Raw genomic sequence first — 14,362 nt, 5'->3', positions numbered from 1 at the left:
AAAACTACTATTTTATATGCGCTTATATAAATCATATTAATTACTTCCCTTACTTCGTGTCAACTCGGAAAAATCCAGGCAAAATCAGATTGCGACACTTGAAACTATCAAAAATCTAAACTTGAAATACAGAGTATTCGCTAAAGCAACTGACATACGATTTTAAAAAAACACAATTATCATAAATTGCCAAAACAGCTGGATAGTATAAGTAGTACGTCTTTGCTGCCGCATCCACATAATATATGCACAGATTTTAAGCTGCAAGTGAAATATATCAAAACAAAAAAACAACAGATAAATCAGAATTCTGCAAGGGAGAACAAATGAACTCGCTATTCTTCAAACATCACCCGCCAACATTCATATATAACATACTCTACAAATAATTTCTCGCATCCACTATTTCGCGCACTAAGGCACCCAAGTTCTTTTAGACATATCAATCAAACGGCGGACACCAACCATCCACTGACCACACTCTTCCATCCGAGTCGTCGACAGATTCACCTGTACGGCATAAGCCGTTTCAAAATCGTGCTCGTGCAGTGCGCTGGCTAGCAAAATCATTTCACGAACAGCTTCGCCACTTAGCAGATCGCCGTTATTCAAATGGTCAAATAAGACATTGAGTCGCTTTTCGGTGTCCTGCACTTGGCGTGCGACACTATGGGGAGTACGTTGTTTAACACGTGCCATTTCAGCACTCAAAAACTCAACTATCACCATTGCCTCAGTAGAGATATGCGAGCGGTCACCAGGAGCTTTTTACAACGGTTAGTATAACTTCAAGAAATATTCACAGCAAAATAACTCACGGTATTTGGGAGGAGGAGCCGAGAGATGGTGCGGGTGCATGGACTCAGCAACAACCGACATTGCAGGGCTTTCGGACCGCGCAATGGAAGGGGCTCTAGGAAAACCATCCTGAAGTGGAGGAGGCGCATACTGAGCCAAGTTCAGCGATGCGGGTTGTGAAGGGACAGCTTGACCTGGACCCGTAGCATGCTGCGGAGTAACTGGAGCGTAAGGACTCTGCGGCGGCGGAGCAGTAGCCTGGGCAGGCTGTGGCGGCGGAGCATATGGATTCACCGCGGAAGAAGGCACGACCGGAGGAGCACTCACAGTTGGCTGAGCCCCGTATCTGCCCGCTGGAAGAGGTGGTACGGCACTCTGCAAATTATGGGTCGGTGGAGGAGGAGGAGGCGCCGATCCCATAACAGGAGCCATCTGTCCAACAGATACAAACTCGACAGATGGAGCGTACGAGCTCACCACTCGCCCTACAGGAGGAGGAGATTGCACGGGCGACGGAACCACAGACTGAGGAGGCTTAGCATTCGTGGGAGGAGGGGCAATGTTTGCAGGGCGGCCGTACGAAGGTGCGCTACTTGCACCCGTAGAAGGAGGTGGAGCGTATGGTGACGGAGTTACAGACGACATACCAGGGAACGGAGCAGTGATTGGGGCAGTTGGAGCTGGAGTCTGCTTCCGAGAGGAGGAAGATCCAGGCTTGAGCGGCAAAGCATCATTCCATCCGCTTACGCTCTTCGTACCAGATTGGTACGAAGAGACTGGCGGAGGCGGAATAGGAGCATGCTCATGATGAAGATCAGGCGGCGAAGTCACAGGGACAGGAGGAGCCGGAATATTGAGGCTCGAGCGATAAGCTGCTCCAGGCAAAGATCCACTAATGGGAGGAGGCGGGACATTTGCCGGCGTAGCCTGTGTAGCAGCAGGCTGGTATGCACCAGTAAGTGGTTGGTAACCGGATGTTACCGGGGCATAGGCTGAAGTGGCAGGAGCCGGAACAGCTGCAGCACCCCCAGTTGGGGCGGCTGGAGTGTAGGGTGCGTATGAAGACGCGGAGGTTTTCGCGCCATAAGGCTGATATCCGCCAGATCCACCAAGAGTAGCAGCAGCAGGGGAGGGAGCAGCCTTGCTTGTAGCTTTCAATAATCTATCCTGCTCTAGATCTGCGAGCGAATACTGCGAAGGAAGCAAAACGAGATACTTATGTGCCAACTCAAGGAACCCCTGACTAGCCACAACATTCGCGTATTCTCTATAAGCTTCATATAGCTCAGAAAGCGCCCATGTATTTGCATCAGTTTTCGATCCAGAATCTGTGTACTTAACAGCGTTTCTAAACACGGTAACCTTCTCAATAAAGTCCTGTAGTGACTTAATATGAACTGCAAATGGCGAGTCACTCGCCGAAGCATTTTTCAAAGCTTCTTTCTCAGCATCCGCTAGCTCCTCAATCCAGATCTTAACAAGCTTCTGCAAATCCGCACCAGCAAAATAACAGATCGAAGCACTCTTACGAAGATCGAGCGACTTAACGGCATTAGCACCCTTTCTTGCATCGCTGAGGCGATCGCCGAGCTTAGCAATCAAAGACTTAAATTCGCCATCAGCAGCAAAAGTGCATAGAGCAACAACTATTTCTTTCCAACCGCCAATCTCAGCATTATCCACAAGATCCGATAAGCTTTTGCTGGCAATCGATGATAAAACACGAACATATGAAGGTCCCTTGCTATTCTTTTGAAAGTATGCATTTTGTACTTTCGAGCGACAAGCATCGTCTCCCGACAAGGCAAGCATGAATGCATCGGACATGCGATCATCCGCCAAACAGATGTCAATAGCAGACGAAAAGTTGCCCAAGACAATAGCTTGGGTAATTAGCTTATCAGTTTCGGAAGTCTGACCGTCGATGATTGTGAATGACCCAGTGGGAGTAAAACCAGCAGAATCTTGCTGGCTGACAGGAGTAACCGCATTACCAATGCTGCTAAAAAAAGGATCCGCGTTATCATTAAGCTCTCCAAAGATTGAATCGGAAGGCTCTTTCTTCGGTTCCTCACTCTTCTCCTCTGCTACTTCAGTAGTTCCATTCGTATTTGTTCCATTAACCGAAAAGCCGCCGAATTTCTTAAATAGATCTTCTAAATCGCTAGATGTATAACCGAGTAATTCTACTAGTCTCTGTTTCGGATTCTGCTCATACATCAACAGCAAGATCTTCCAATCGTGCTGATCTTGCTCTGAAACAGCCTGTTCGGCACGAGTTTCAGCCATAGACATCAAGCTCTGATTTTTGATAGCCGCTTCAAACTTTTCCGTTTCCGAGGCCATCGAAGGCTCAATAACAACCTTATTGATACCGATAACTGACTTTCTATTCTCATCTAGTTTGAAGGTAACAAGCTTTCCTCCAAACCCAAAAGATGCTCCGACAGGTCTTTGCAGCCACTTCGGGGCTTGTTTAAGAATAAAAGTTGGTTTCTGGGTGTCAGCATATGACGCAGAGTTCCAGAAATCATTACCCTCGGGTTTAGGCGCGGCCGCATCAGCATCAGGCTTCTTCGTATTCTGTAATGACTGCACGGAAATCTTACCATCGAATGAAGCGGACGCAAACATGCCAGGGTTACGGTCGTACCATCGAGTCTCGAACGTCCAATTAGTTGCAATGGGGAATTCGCCAAGCAGATCACCAGACTGAGGATTCCATAGCAAAGTTCTGTTGTCTTTTCCACTTGACAGCAAAAGATCTGGATCGCGTTTGCACCACGACAGTGACAAAATGCCCTGGTTGTGACCGGTAAGAATTTTCTCAGGTGCATTGGCATTTCTAAGGTCCCATAGCAGGATCACCGGCGAAGCATCATCATCACAGGCGGTGATGAGTTTAGTAGACTATTTAAGCAACAACGATCAGTAAAGCTAACAGACGCTGTGAAAGAGATATGACTTACGTTCTCAGGATGCCAAATGACGCTACTGACACCACGTCTTCCAGCCCCTCCAGGACCTGGATAGAATAAATGCAAAACTTCTCTCCTGTTCTTCAAATCCCAAACAGAAGTAAACCCGGTATTACCCGCAGCGGCCAAAATATGAGCTACATTATTATTCCAGGCCACGCATTCAATTTCGTCCTGACGCGAAGAGGCGGTGCCAGGAGTAATCGGCGAGCCTTGCTTGTCCAGATCCCAGATCAAGATCTAATTGAATACGATTAATATAAACTGAATCAGACAGAGATTGGGAAATTGAATTTTATAGCACATACCTCGCCCTTGGATCCAGCGGAAGCCAGGAGGTTTGATTGACAAGGGTTGAAGTCCAAAGTTTTGACCGCTCCAGAGTGCTTCTTGGAGTTCAACAAAGGGGTACTTTACGATTTAGTAAATCATCCATTCAAATGATTATCCATGACAAAAGCTTACCTAGATCCGCTGAGAAGTGCGTCAGGGTCCCATAAATTCAGGTCGCCATTCTCCATTGCTGCAGCAATGATACCTTTCGGACGCGCGGTCGAGACAGATCCCCAGACCAAATCGTGGAATCTGCAATCATTCGGTTAATGTAAGAATTGCATTTGAATGTCATCAATCAATAAAGCAAAGATTGCCGCACCTGACATCACTGCTTACTGATGCTAGCGGTTTAGAGAGCTTCGTCGAGGGCTTGCCAACAAGATTGAGGTCCCATAGTTCCAAGGTCGAGGTCGATGAAAAGTCGGCATCAACAGCACCGGCAACAGTACCGGTAGCGATTATAGGCAATTGAGAGCTAGGAGACCATGCGAACGTCGCCGTTCTCGGGATTTCCATGATTGATCTATTGAATGGTGTAACCACTCTCTTTGAGGAAGGGTTCTCGGAGGTCAGTTCGCTATGTGATGCTGTCCAGTTAACACGTGACTCAGTATTTTATCTTGACCATGCTGTTCTATTCTGCTCCGCCATTTTGGTTTTGTACTAGCGTATGTAATTGCTTTGTGAGCAAGATTTTACGAAAACGACCACTGCGGCTCGGCTCATCTGAACACAGAATTTTTATATTAGTTGGCCCATTTCATCAAAGAGGGTGTACTTTAGATATTGCAAGCTACTACTTTACTGCGGCCAGGATAGCAGGGACATCTGGAGTTATGTCGCCATCAGTGGGCACCCCTCATCCAGAGGAATCGAGCGATGCTGTTGCTTTAGAGACATACTTGCATCACAAAGAACCGCACAACCACCACCATAGACGACGAGTTTCAATAGCCGGTTTGAAGACGGCAGGCTCGGCCAAAGCAGGCACAGATGGCACAGATGGCGGACACAGTGATAGACTATTTGTTCAAGTCAAATCTAAGCACGAACGAACAGAATTAGAACTTAGTAAGACATTGCAATTATATTTCTCTAATACAGATCGATTCCTAACTGTACTGAAAGTCGACGTATGGGCAACTATAATACCCGCGAAGATAGCGACAACAGCTGTCTCGTATGAACTCCAAGTCTGTTGAAAACTCATTTTTCGATTCTAACAAAATTTCGTTTTGCAGTCAGTTGAAACAAAAATTACCAAAAGATCCAAACTCACTTCATCACTTGAGGCGACTAGTGAAAGACGACATCCTTCCTAAAGACGATTCCACAATTTTACTATCATTATTAGTTTGCTCAGTAGCCGCTGTGCCATCCGAAGAAGATATCAAGGCTCTTCTTGATCCTCTGCGCGAATTAGTTCAAATACCTATCGCTGACGAAAGACTTTTTGTGCCTACTGTTCGGCGCGCTCCTTCATTTCCGGCACCTACTAAGGAACAGTCCAAGCAATGGTCTGAAGGCACATGGCCAATAATGTGGAGGGGGAATCCTCATTTAATGTATATTTATCTGACTTGCATTGAATTGTAATTGAATACTAATTATCTATCTTCAGTATAACTGAGTTACCTGACAATGACGAAGACTCATATAAGTCCAATCTAGAAGAATTGCTTGATTTGACAGAAAGAGCTCACAACGATGGAGAGGTGTGATTGATTTCTGTAGGCGCACATGCAGCATATGCTAACCAACTCTACAGGTGCCGATTGCTTCCATTATCACCGATCCAGAAACCGGGAAAGTAATCGCGTCTTCAATAGACTCGCGAAATTCATCTAAAAATCCACTATCTCACAGTGTTATGTCTTGTATAGCTAAGGTGGCCAAACTCGAGTATGCCAGGCGACAAGAACAGGCTGCCAATCTTAATCCCGATCAAGACCCACCTACTCAAGCCTACTTGTGCCATAATCTGCAGGTAATCACCACCCACGAGCCGTGCGCCATGTGTTGCATGGCTATGGTTCACTCACGGATATCAAGACTTGTTTATGTGAAGAATTTACCTAGATCGGGTGGTATAGATCGAAATAGTGGTCCTGGATATGGTATACACTATAATAAGCAACTCAATTGGCAATTTGAGTGCTGGCGGTGGAATGGCGAAGAAATCTTGCTATATGATGTGGATGAGTCTACCAATGCCTAAATATTGACTGAAGCGCTTCCAAATGCTTGCTGCTAATAGCTGTAAAATATTTAATTAAAGATATGGGTGCTAGTTTTGTATATGTAATTCCTATTGACGATAATAAAGAATGCAAAATACCAGCTAGCGATATTTAAGAATGTATACTGTAATATCACAACTAAAAAAACCCACATCTTTAGCTCACAGGTAATTTTTTTACCAAAACACAATTACCAAAACACAGCCGATAAACACTCACCATATACAGCAATACAACATACTCACAATTCACACAATTAAACATAACAAGAAAAAAAATTCCGCCCCGCGCTCTTCTGTTTACCATAGAACACAACGAGGAGACTTATTTTTGCACTGGAAAGCGTCGATGAAATCCTGAGAGTCTTCAGCAGCCGCCAAGACACGAACGAAGCTCGGTGAGTGAGGATCAGTGTAGATTCTCTGAGCAGCAGTACCGGGTCTGGTCTTGCCGCACCACCATCGCGCATAATTGACAAAGAACATTTGTTCTTTTGTCAGGTTAACTCCAGGAAGCAGTGGGCTTGGTTCAAGAACTTCGTGCTCTTTCCAGGCGTTGAACGAAGCAGCAATTCCACCGTTATCAGCAATGTTCTCACCCTCAGTAAATTTTCCGTTAACGTGTAGCACATTACCCTCTTCGTCAATCACAGTGTACTCCGAGTACTGATCGATAAAGCACTGCGCTCTTGAATCAAATTCCTGAGAAGTCTTCGGAGTCCACCAATCATGTAGACGTCCATTCTCGTCGTAAGCACGACCTTGGTTATCGAAAGCATGAGAAAGTTCGTGGCCAGCAACAGCTCCGAAAGCTCCGTAGTTCATGTAAGCCGGCTGGTGCTCAGAAAACACAGGAGGCTGCAGTATACCGGCAGGGAACACGATCTCACCCAGAGGAGGGTTGTAGTAAGCGTTGACAGTGGACGGAGTCATTCCCCAAGCGGCACGATCAGTAGGCTTTCCAAGAGATTCCCATTCTTCCGCGGCAGCCTGCAAACGAGCAGACTTGTAATTACCAAAGTAATCGGTGGGTGAGATTGTAAGATCTTTGTAGTACTCAGCAAGACTCTCAGCAGACTTGACATCAGGTGACTGATCAGGATATCCAATTTTCTGAACAAGCCTGTTGACTTTCTCGATAGCCACCCCTTTGGTGTTAACATCCATCCACGGCAAAACGCTGAGCTTATCAATAAAAGCCTGTTTAATGCCGATGATAATATCCTCACCCATCTTCTTCGCTACAGGAGAGAATGACTCCTCCGTGTAGTAACGACCAAGAATCCATCCAGTAAGCGAGTCAACTTCAGCAACACAGGTCTTCCAACGCTCAGGACGAACAGTAGAGCTAATACCACGGAGGGCATTGCGGAATTCGGTGACAGGTCTGGCAACAGATTCCGCGAGATGGCCAGCGTACACTTCAATGGCCTTCCACATAAAGTAAGTTTGGATAGTTTCACGCGAGACAGTAGGAAGAAGTTTGTTCAAGTCAATCAAATACTGAGGGTAGGTGACGATAACTTCTTCCGGCACGCTTGAAGAGCCTGTCATGGATTGAATAAGATATGTGAACTCAATAGGCGTGAAAGTACGTTGCAAATCGCTGATGGTAAAAGGATGGTAAGTTTTTGAGCCATCAAAAAGGTCCTCACTGTTAGAAAGTCAGAAATCAATTTCATCAGGTGTAATCTACCGGGGAATTATATACTTACAGATCGAGGCTGATATTCGCCAACTGGCTCTCAAACTCAACGACCTGCTTTGCAAGCACCTCATAGCGAGAATCAACCTCAAGAGGGGTCAGAGTTGAATTAACATCCGACAACACATTTGCTAAGACTTGTTTGATAGCCTCAATGTAAGGAGTAGTGATACTAGGTCTCAAGTAGTACTCCTTAGATGGCAAGCCATTGAGGGGCTGGTACAATCTGAGAACAGTGTAATCCGGATTCATGTCGTCAGCATCAATATCAAATTGAACCAAAGCCGTAACAGCCATGGTCTGAAGATAAAGAACTGCATCGGTCAAATCGACAGCAGTAGTGCGAGCTTCGTCTTTGGTCATTATCTCAGAGGGGCCCTCGACCCAAGTCTTGATCGATTCAGATGCTCCAACGTACAAAGGATAGACAGACTGAATCTTTTCAAGAATAGGATACAATGGCTCACCTCCAGTCGCAGCAATTCGCTCAGTGTCCATGCATGCTCTGTAGACACCAGAAGCCTTATCCCAGATTTCGCGCTCGGCAGCGGAGGAACCGGTGAACTCTCCTTCCAAGATGTTGCGCGAGAGGCGTTGTGACTCCTCGGCCATAATAGAAGAGGTAAAGTAGTCGCCGCGATCCGAGGAGATATCATGCGAGGCAATCCATCCTCCGCATGTATACTGAAAGAAGTCTTCGCACGGATCGACAGTAGGGTCCATATCAGCAAGGATACCAGCAGCAGCCGTCACGCATTCAGAAGTCGTGCAAACGGTGTCAGCTGCGAGAGATTTGTCATTGCGATGAGCAAGACGCCAGAATCCACGCACTACAAAGATAAACAGAACGAATACAATTAATCCCAGCACAATCTTCACCCACAGAGGTGTTCGAGCGGGAGTCGACGCTTCAGTAGCGCCTTCCTCAGCAGCACCTTCGTCGTTGGCAAAAACTGCATTGACTGCTTCTGGATTGGAAGGATAAGGAATTTCATTGGTCGTCTCAGAAGTGAGGAGAGGAGCGGAGTCAGCTTCGTCGTCACTGGCGACACTGCTGGTATTGTCCGGGATGCTATCACGAGTGATCGCTTTGCTAAGACTAAAGAAGTGAGAGGTCAGCAGCTGGATGTGATTATACAATAGCCAAAATCAGAATATTAATTTTATATAAATGAAATGGCGCAGTCAATGAGAGTAGATGAATTCCCGACGTAGTAAGGAAAGTCTTGACAATAGTAGCATAGAGCGAGCGATAGTGATTACTAGCATTATCTTCTTTTATGCCAAACACATAAAGCGACACTTCACAGCAATCCCCCCAAAAAAACCAATTGAGGAAAGACTTACGGATGGTCCTGATTTTCGGACATTTCGCGAGCCGTAGCAGAGCAGTTTATGGGTTGGATATTGTTACTCTTCCGGACAAGGAGATAAACGAAGGCCGGCTATAGTGGGTCAAAGCGTGCAATCCATGCTTATTGATTCTTCCCAAAGAGGTTTCGACAAGGAAAATACCCCAACCTTATAATGACACGAGCAGAAGGTATTGCGGTGCTTCGGTCTAGTAATGTATATTGTCAATCAGATCATCTTTACTACGAATAAAAACTGATGAACAGATTATGATGCGCTTTGGTTCTGTTGTGTGTGAAGGCTGAGATTAGTAGCAAACTAGACAAGGCAGTATTCTCAGCAGCATCGGCAAGCTTCTTGGAATATATGCGCATACACTCCAGTGGCATCCCAATCCAGAAAAACCACATTTAGACTATTGTAGAAAAATAGTTACAAACATTTACTTGTACATCCAATACTTGAGCTGCGATTTCTGAGCCGGAGACCAGACTGCTGTGAGTGAGCCGCAGCAGCAAAAAGACACAGCTCACAGCCATCAGGACAGCGAGTGCTTCTTGAGTAAAAGACCTTTCACTAAGAGGAGCCACTGCTGACAATTATCATCAATTCGCCAGAAGATTTGCAGATTGAAGGACTATTCCACGAATCAATCTTCAAGATTCCTTATTGATTGTGATACGGACAGGTTTTCTTCATTCCACAGAGCCATCTGCCTTGCGCTAGCACTGGTGCCGTCGCAAGAACACCGCGCGCCATTCGAAACGCGTAGCCGACTAAAATCCTCGGAGCAAGATGATGTCCAGGATTTCACAGATTGGCAAAGCAATAGCCGATGATCTTGAGCAAGCACGAGCTCAGTCCGTCGCATCTGCCGCTGCTGCCAGTGGTACACGCTCAATGTCCCCTGCCGGTCGCGCAACATCCGCCAGTCGGGACGTCTCCCGCAGCGGTACACCTGCTGTTTCTGAACAATTACCTGATAGCTCAGCGCTGGATAGTTCTGTTATATTTGATGCTGATGAGGCTCAAAATGATGAGGATCAAGACGACCAAGTCAGTCGGTCTGCCACACCGGCCACCGGTCAGCAAGCTTTGCCTCAACCGTCTCAGCAGCAATCTAGATCGCAGCCATCTCAACAGGCGTATCAGTCTCGCTCAGCAACTCCAACAACTTCGTTGCTGGACCAAAACTTGCCTCCAGAGGTTAAATCTAAACTGCGAAAGCTTGCAAAATATGAAGCGCGGTATCCTGGTATGATTTTTTCGTTGCTACTGCCTTCACGATAATCGCTCAACTAACTTAACCATTTATAGAATTACACAGAGCCTATGAAACGGAAAAACTTAGAACTACTTTTATTGATGCCTTTGAGACTGTTCTCCGCGAGCATACCCCTTGCTCTTCAATCACTGAACCCCAGTCCTTGGTTGAATACCTCCAGAACCTAACGTTGAGACAGGATATGCTCATGGATGAAATGAAGCGAATGACTCAAGAAAAAGATGCAAGTCAACAGGCTGCTATAGCGGCAGAGAAAAAGGCTAGCACTGCAGAACAAACGTTAAAGGAAGCTTTAGAAAACCTACGCGAGCTAGAATCTGAGTTGTCTGTGTTTCACGTCGAAGTTGAGAATAGAGATCACCGCATCAATGAGATCGAGTCATCTAGCTCTACCGCGATTGCTCAAGCCAACGAAGAAGTCGAAGGTCTTAAACAAAAACTGGCTGCTGCGGAATTGAGTGCTTCTGATATTAAAGCCAACATTGACAGGAGAGTAGCCGATGTACAAGCAAAAGCTGATTTTGAAAAAACCGAGCTATTAGCGTCGCTTGAGACTCTGAAAGCTGATGACAAAAGGAGTGCCTCAGCTACAGACGAAAATCTGAAAACTATAACCAGTTACGAATCGAAGATGTCGGAATTGACGACAGAGATAGAGAAACTTCAGAACAGCAAGCTGAGAGAAGAGACATCCACTGCAGCCCAGAATATAGCATTACACGAAGCAAATCAGAAGATTGCAGAACTTCAAGCAACTATCGACGCCACAGCTAAATCCTTGCCAGCAAATACTACCGAAACTGTCGTGGACCACGATGAGCAAGCCGACGAAAAGGAAAATGAAGGTACTGATAAGTTTGTGGAATCTCTTGCAACGTCGGCATCATCGAAGAACAAAAAGAAGAAAAAGAAGAAAGGCAAAGGAGGTGCTAGTAGCGGAACTGTACCAATTGTTGAAGAAGCTGCATCAAAAGTCTCAGAAACTGTCCCCGAACCGACAGTTGCCCAAGATCGGACTCTGACAGGCGTGCAAGCCTACGAGACTAAGATTGTTAATCTACAAAAGGAAGTTGGAGCGCTGAAGTCAGAGCGTGAGGCATCTATGGAAGAAGTAGAAAATCTTCGTGATCAAGTCCGATCTATTGGACAAGATCTTGTGGAGGCGAAGGATGAGATTAAGATGCTCAGTGGACAACTTTCCTCGTCTTCGGATTCCGGAAAGAGCTTCGCTGAATTGGAAGCAGCGCATGCCGAACTTGTTCATAAGCATGGAGCGCTTGAGCATGCTCATGAAGAGTTAATGAATGCTAAAAAGCTTCTAGACGAACGTCTGGAAACATTAATCAATGAACATGAGACAACGGTAGCTCAACTGAGCCAACTGACTGCCGATAATCAGCAGAGTGTAGCAGATCTCACAGCGGCATTAGAAGAAAAAGAAAAATTGTTGACGCAAGTGAAAGCTCTTGCGGCAGAAAAAGAAGATGCATTGCAGCAAGTAAAAGCTGCTGTAGCCAATAAGGAAAAGTCAATCTCGCAAATCGAGTTGAAGATGCAAGATCTCAGCAATGATCTGAAAGCAACCGAACAAGTTGCCCAGGCGCGATTTAAAGAGTTAAGCGACAAAAATGAAGCACTTCAGCGTCTATCTAATGATCTTCAGACTGTGCGCACTGAGGGTGCGTCATTACGTGAAGAAAGACTCACACTGACTACCAAGCTTGAAGAACTACGCAGAGTGGAGAAGAGTGAGAGGCAATTGAAGGTCGATGTTTCCAAATTCCGGGCGGCCATACTGGAGCGTGATAGTGACTTGCAAAAGACTCGCCAGCAGCTCCGTGAAGCGCAGACAGGGAAAGCTCGCGCAGATGAACGGATTGTAACTCTCAGTCAACATATAACGCGTACTGAAGCGGAGTTACATGGTAGCAGCGAAGCAGTCGATAAATTATCCCGCGAGAAGGGTCAGCTTGTGCAAGATCTTGAGTCTCTTAGAGCTCGTCTATCCAATTACTCTGCTAGCAACTCTAAAATTAAGGCGCAACTTGAAGCAATGAAGGAGGAAAATCAGATCGCGAAAGCAGAGACCGAAAGCGCTAAGACTATGATGGATACTTTCAGAGAGCAGGCATCAGAGATGGCGATGCAAAGCAAAGAAGCGCGTGATAGATATGGTGCTCTAGAAGAAGAGCTTGCAGAAGCTCACCGTCTACTTATTGAGCGCGGTCGTGAGGCGACTACAATTCGCAGATTATTGAGCGAAGCGGAAGCTAAACAGGAAAATTCCGTACGCGAATTGAAGGAGCAAATTAATGTGCTTACGGAAGAACGCGATCGTGCAGAAAGTGAATCAGTAGCCATTTCAAGACGCAAGCGTCGCGAATTGGAGGACTTGAAGATCAAAGATCGCGAGTTAGAGAGAAAACTTGGCATGGTGGAGGAAGAACGATCGAAGCTGACAGCCGAGCTCAATGATTTACGAGCAGCGCGTGAGAGGGCGGAGGAGAAAGCGAAGCTCGCGCAATCGGAAATGGAGGAAACAAGAAAAATCTTCGCAGATCTGAGAAGCTCATTGGTGGGATTTTTTTTGTTTTGTGCTACTAATAGAAACGCTACTAATAGTGAATCATTCAGGAGGCGACTGAAACCCAATTACAGGAAACAGAGACTAACAGGCAAACACTGAAGAATCTGCTTGAGGATACACAAGAGAAGGTTGAACGCCTACAAAGGAGCAATCGCTCTTTATCTGAAGAACTGCAGACCCTTCAAACAACTAGTCTTTTAGCTGATGCTCCTATGCGAACTGCAAAGGTTCGAGCCAATCGCTCATTTTCTAGTGTATCATCTTCTACCGTCGGTACTGTGAAAGAGCGAGGACCGATTAGTCCAAGTGCATCGTCTACGTACATCCCTTACCAAGAAAGCGAAAATCTCAGTGTGCCGTACATTAAGAACGTACTACTGGGGTATTTGGAACGCAGGGAGCAGAGGCCACAGCTCATACCTGTTCTTTCAACAATTTTACAATTTCAAGGAAATGACGAGCAGCGATTCCTGAGTGCCTTGCAGCACCCATAGAGATGATTTGATTTAGAGAATGAAACCCTACAAATTATACGCAAAAAGAGTAGAATTATGTACAAGAGATATGAAAACCGTATCTAGGGGGAGATGAAGTCGAAATTCGTAGTTTGGTCTTGGAGAGATAAACCGATTTGGTGGTCAAGGCAGATCGACCAAGAAAAGTCGAATAGTAAGGAATAATCTGGCACTTAAGACAAGATGTCGAAGCGGAGTCCTGCCAGAATTGTTAGAACAACACTCGCTAGGCTACTGACAAATATACAGACCTTATATTATCGTATCAGATCTTTTATCTGTTTTATCGATTTTCTCTTACAGCACCTGAGCTAGCCGGTGAGCTAGAATGTGCATTTGGCATGTCGTTCACCAGTTGCTTTTCCAAGTCCTTCTCGTAAAGATAATCCGATAATTGCATACCTCCATACGCAACTATCATAGTAGACACTCCAATCCACAAACGACCTGCCGGCGCTATTGCGTTATATTTCTGCCAGAGAGACGACATATTTATCAAGAATACTATATACAATTCAGATAAAACGAAACTAATTGGTAATAGAAATTCGTCCGGTTTAGGGTTA

At 45.7% G+C, this 14,362-nt stretch overlaps 4 protein-coding genes across 4 annotated transcripts; 2 read left to right on the top strand and 2 right to left on the bottom strand.

Annotated features, from left to right (window-relative positions):
- Positions 1-19: 19 nt before the first annotated feature.
- On the bottom strand, positions 20-4,654 carry V2V93DRAFT_334227 (uncharacterized protein). Its single transcript, XM_066907703.1, has 6 exons — positions 4,432-4,654; positions 4,242-4,361; positions 4,085-4,187; positions 3,768-4,016; positions 819-3,708; positions 20-764 (listed from the first exon to the last, which is right to left on the bottom strand). The coding sequence occupies exons 1-6, from the start codon at positions 4,626-4,628 to the stop codon at positions 415-417; spliced, it is 3,909 nt and encodes a 1,302-aa protein (XP_066766595.1). The 5' UTR covers positions 4,629-4,654; the 3' UTR covers positions 20-414.
- V2V93DRAFT_367758 (cytidine deaminase-like protein) lies at positions 4,476-6,461 on the top strand. Its single transcript, XM_066909647.1, has 5 exons — positions 4,476-5,183; positions 5,241-5,292; positions 5,354-5,677; positions 5,734-5,827; positions 5,881-6,461. The coding sequence occupies exons 1-5, from the start codon at positions 4,739-4,741 to the stop codon at positions 6,328-6,330; spliced, it is 1,365 nt and encodes a 454-aa protein (XP_066766594.1). The 5' UTR covers positions 4,476-4,738; the 3' UTR covers positions 6,331-6,461.
- Positions 6,317-9,494, bottom strand: V2V93DRAFT_367755 (uncharacterized protein). The gene is made up of 4 exons (XM_066909646.1): positions 9,404-9,494; positions 8,067-9,155; positions 6,572-8,005; positions 6,317-6,490 (listed from the first exon to the last, which is right to left on the bottom strand). The coding sequence occupies exons 1-3, from the start codon at positions 9,424-9,426 to the stop codon at positions 6,652-6,654; spliced, it is 2,466 nt and encodes an 821-aa protein (XP_066766593.1). The 5' UTR covers positions 9,427-9,494; the 3' UTR covers positions 6,317-6,490; positions 6,572-6,651.
- Positions 9,495-9,952: 458 nt separating this feature from the next.
- V2V93DRAFT_367750 (uncharacterized protein) lies at positions 9,953-14,059 on the top strand. The gene is made up of 3 exons (XM_066909645.1): positions 9,953-10,664; positions 10,727-13,269; positions 13,329-14,059. Exons 1-3 carry the CDS (start codon positions 10,205-10,207, stop codon positions 13,773-13,775), a joined length of 3,450 nt encoding a protein of 1,149 aa, XP_066766592.1. The 5' UTR covers positions 9,953-10,204; the 3' UTR covers positions 13,776-14,059.
- The last annotated feature ends 303 nt before the right edge of the window (positions 14,060-14,362 follow it).

This window comes from Kockiozyma suomiensis, assembly GCF_038497685.1.
Source record: "Kockiozyma suomiensis strain NRRL Y-17356 unplaced genomic scaffold V2V93scaffold_5, whole genome shotgun sequence".
NCBI lineage: Eukaryota > Fungi > Ascomycota > Lipomycetes > Lipomycetales > Lipomycetaceae > Kockiozyma > Kockiozyma suomiensis.
This window is presented reverse-complemented; position numbering and strand designations above follow the sequence as displayed.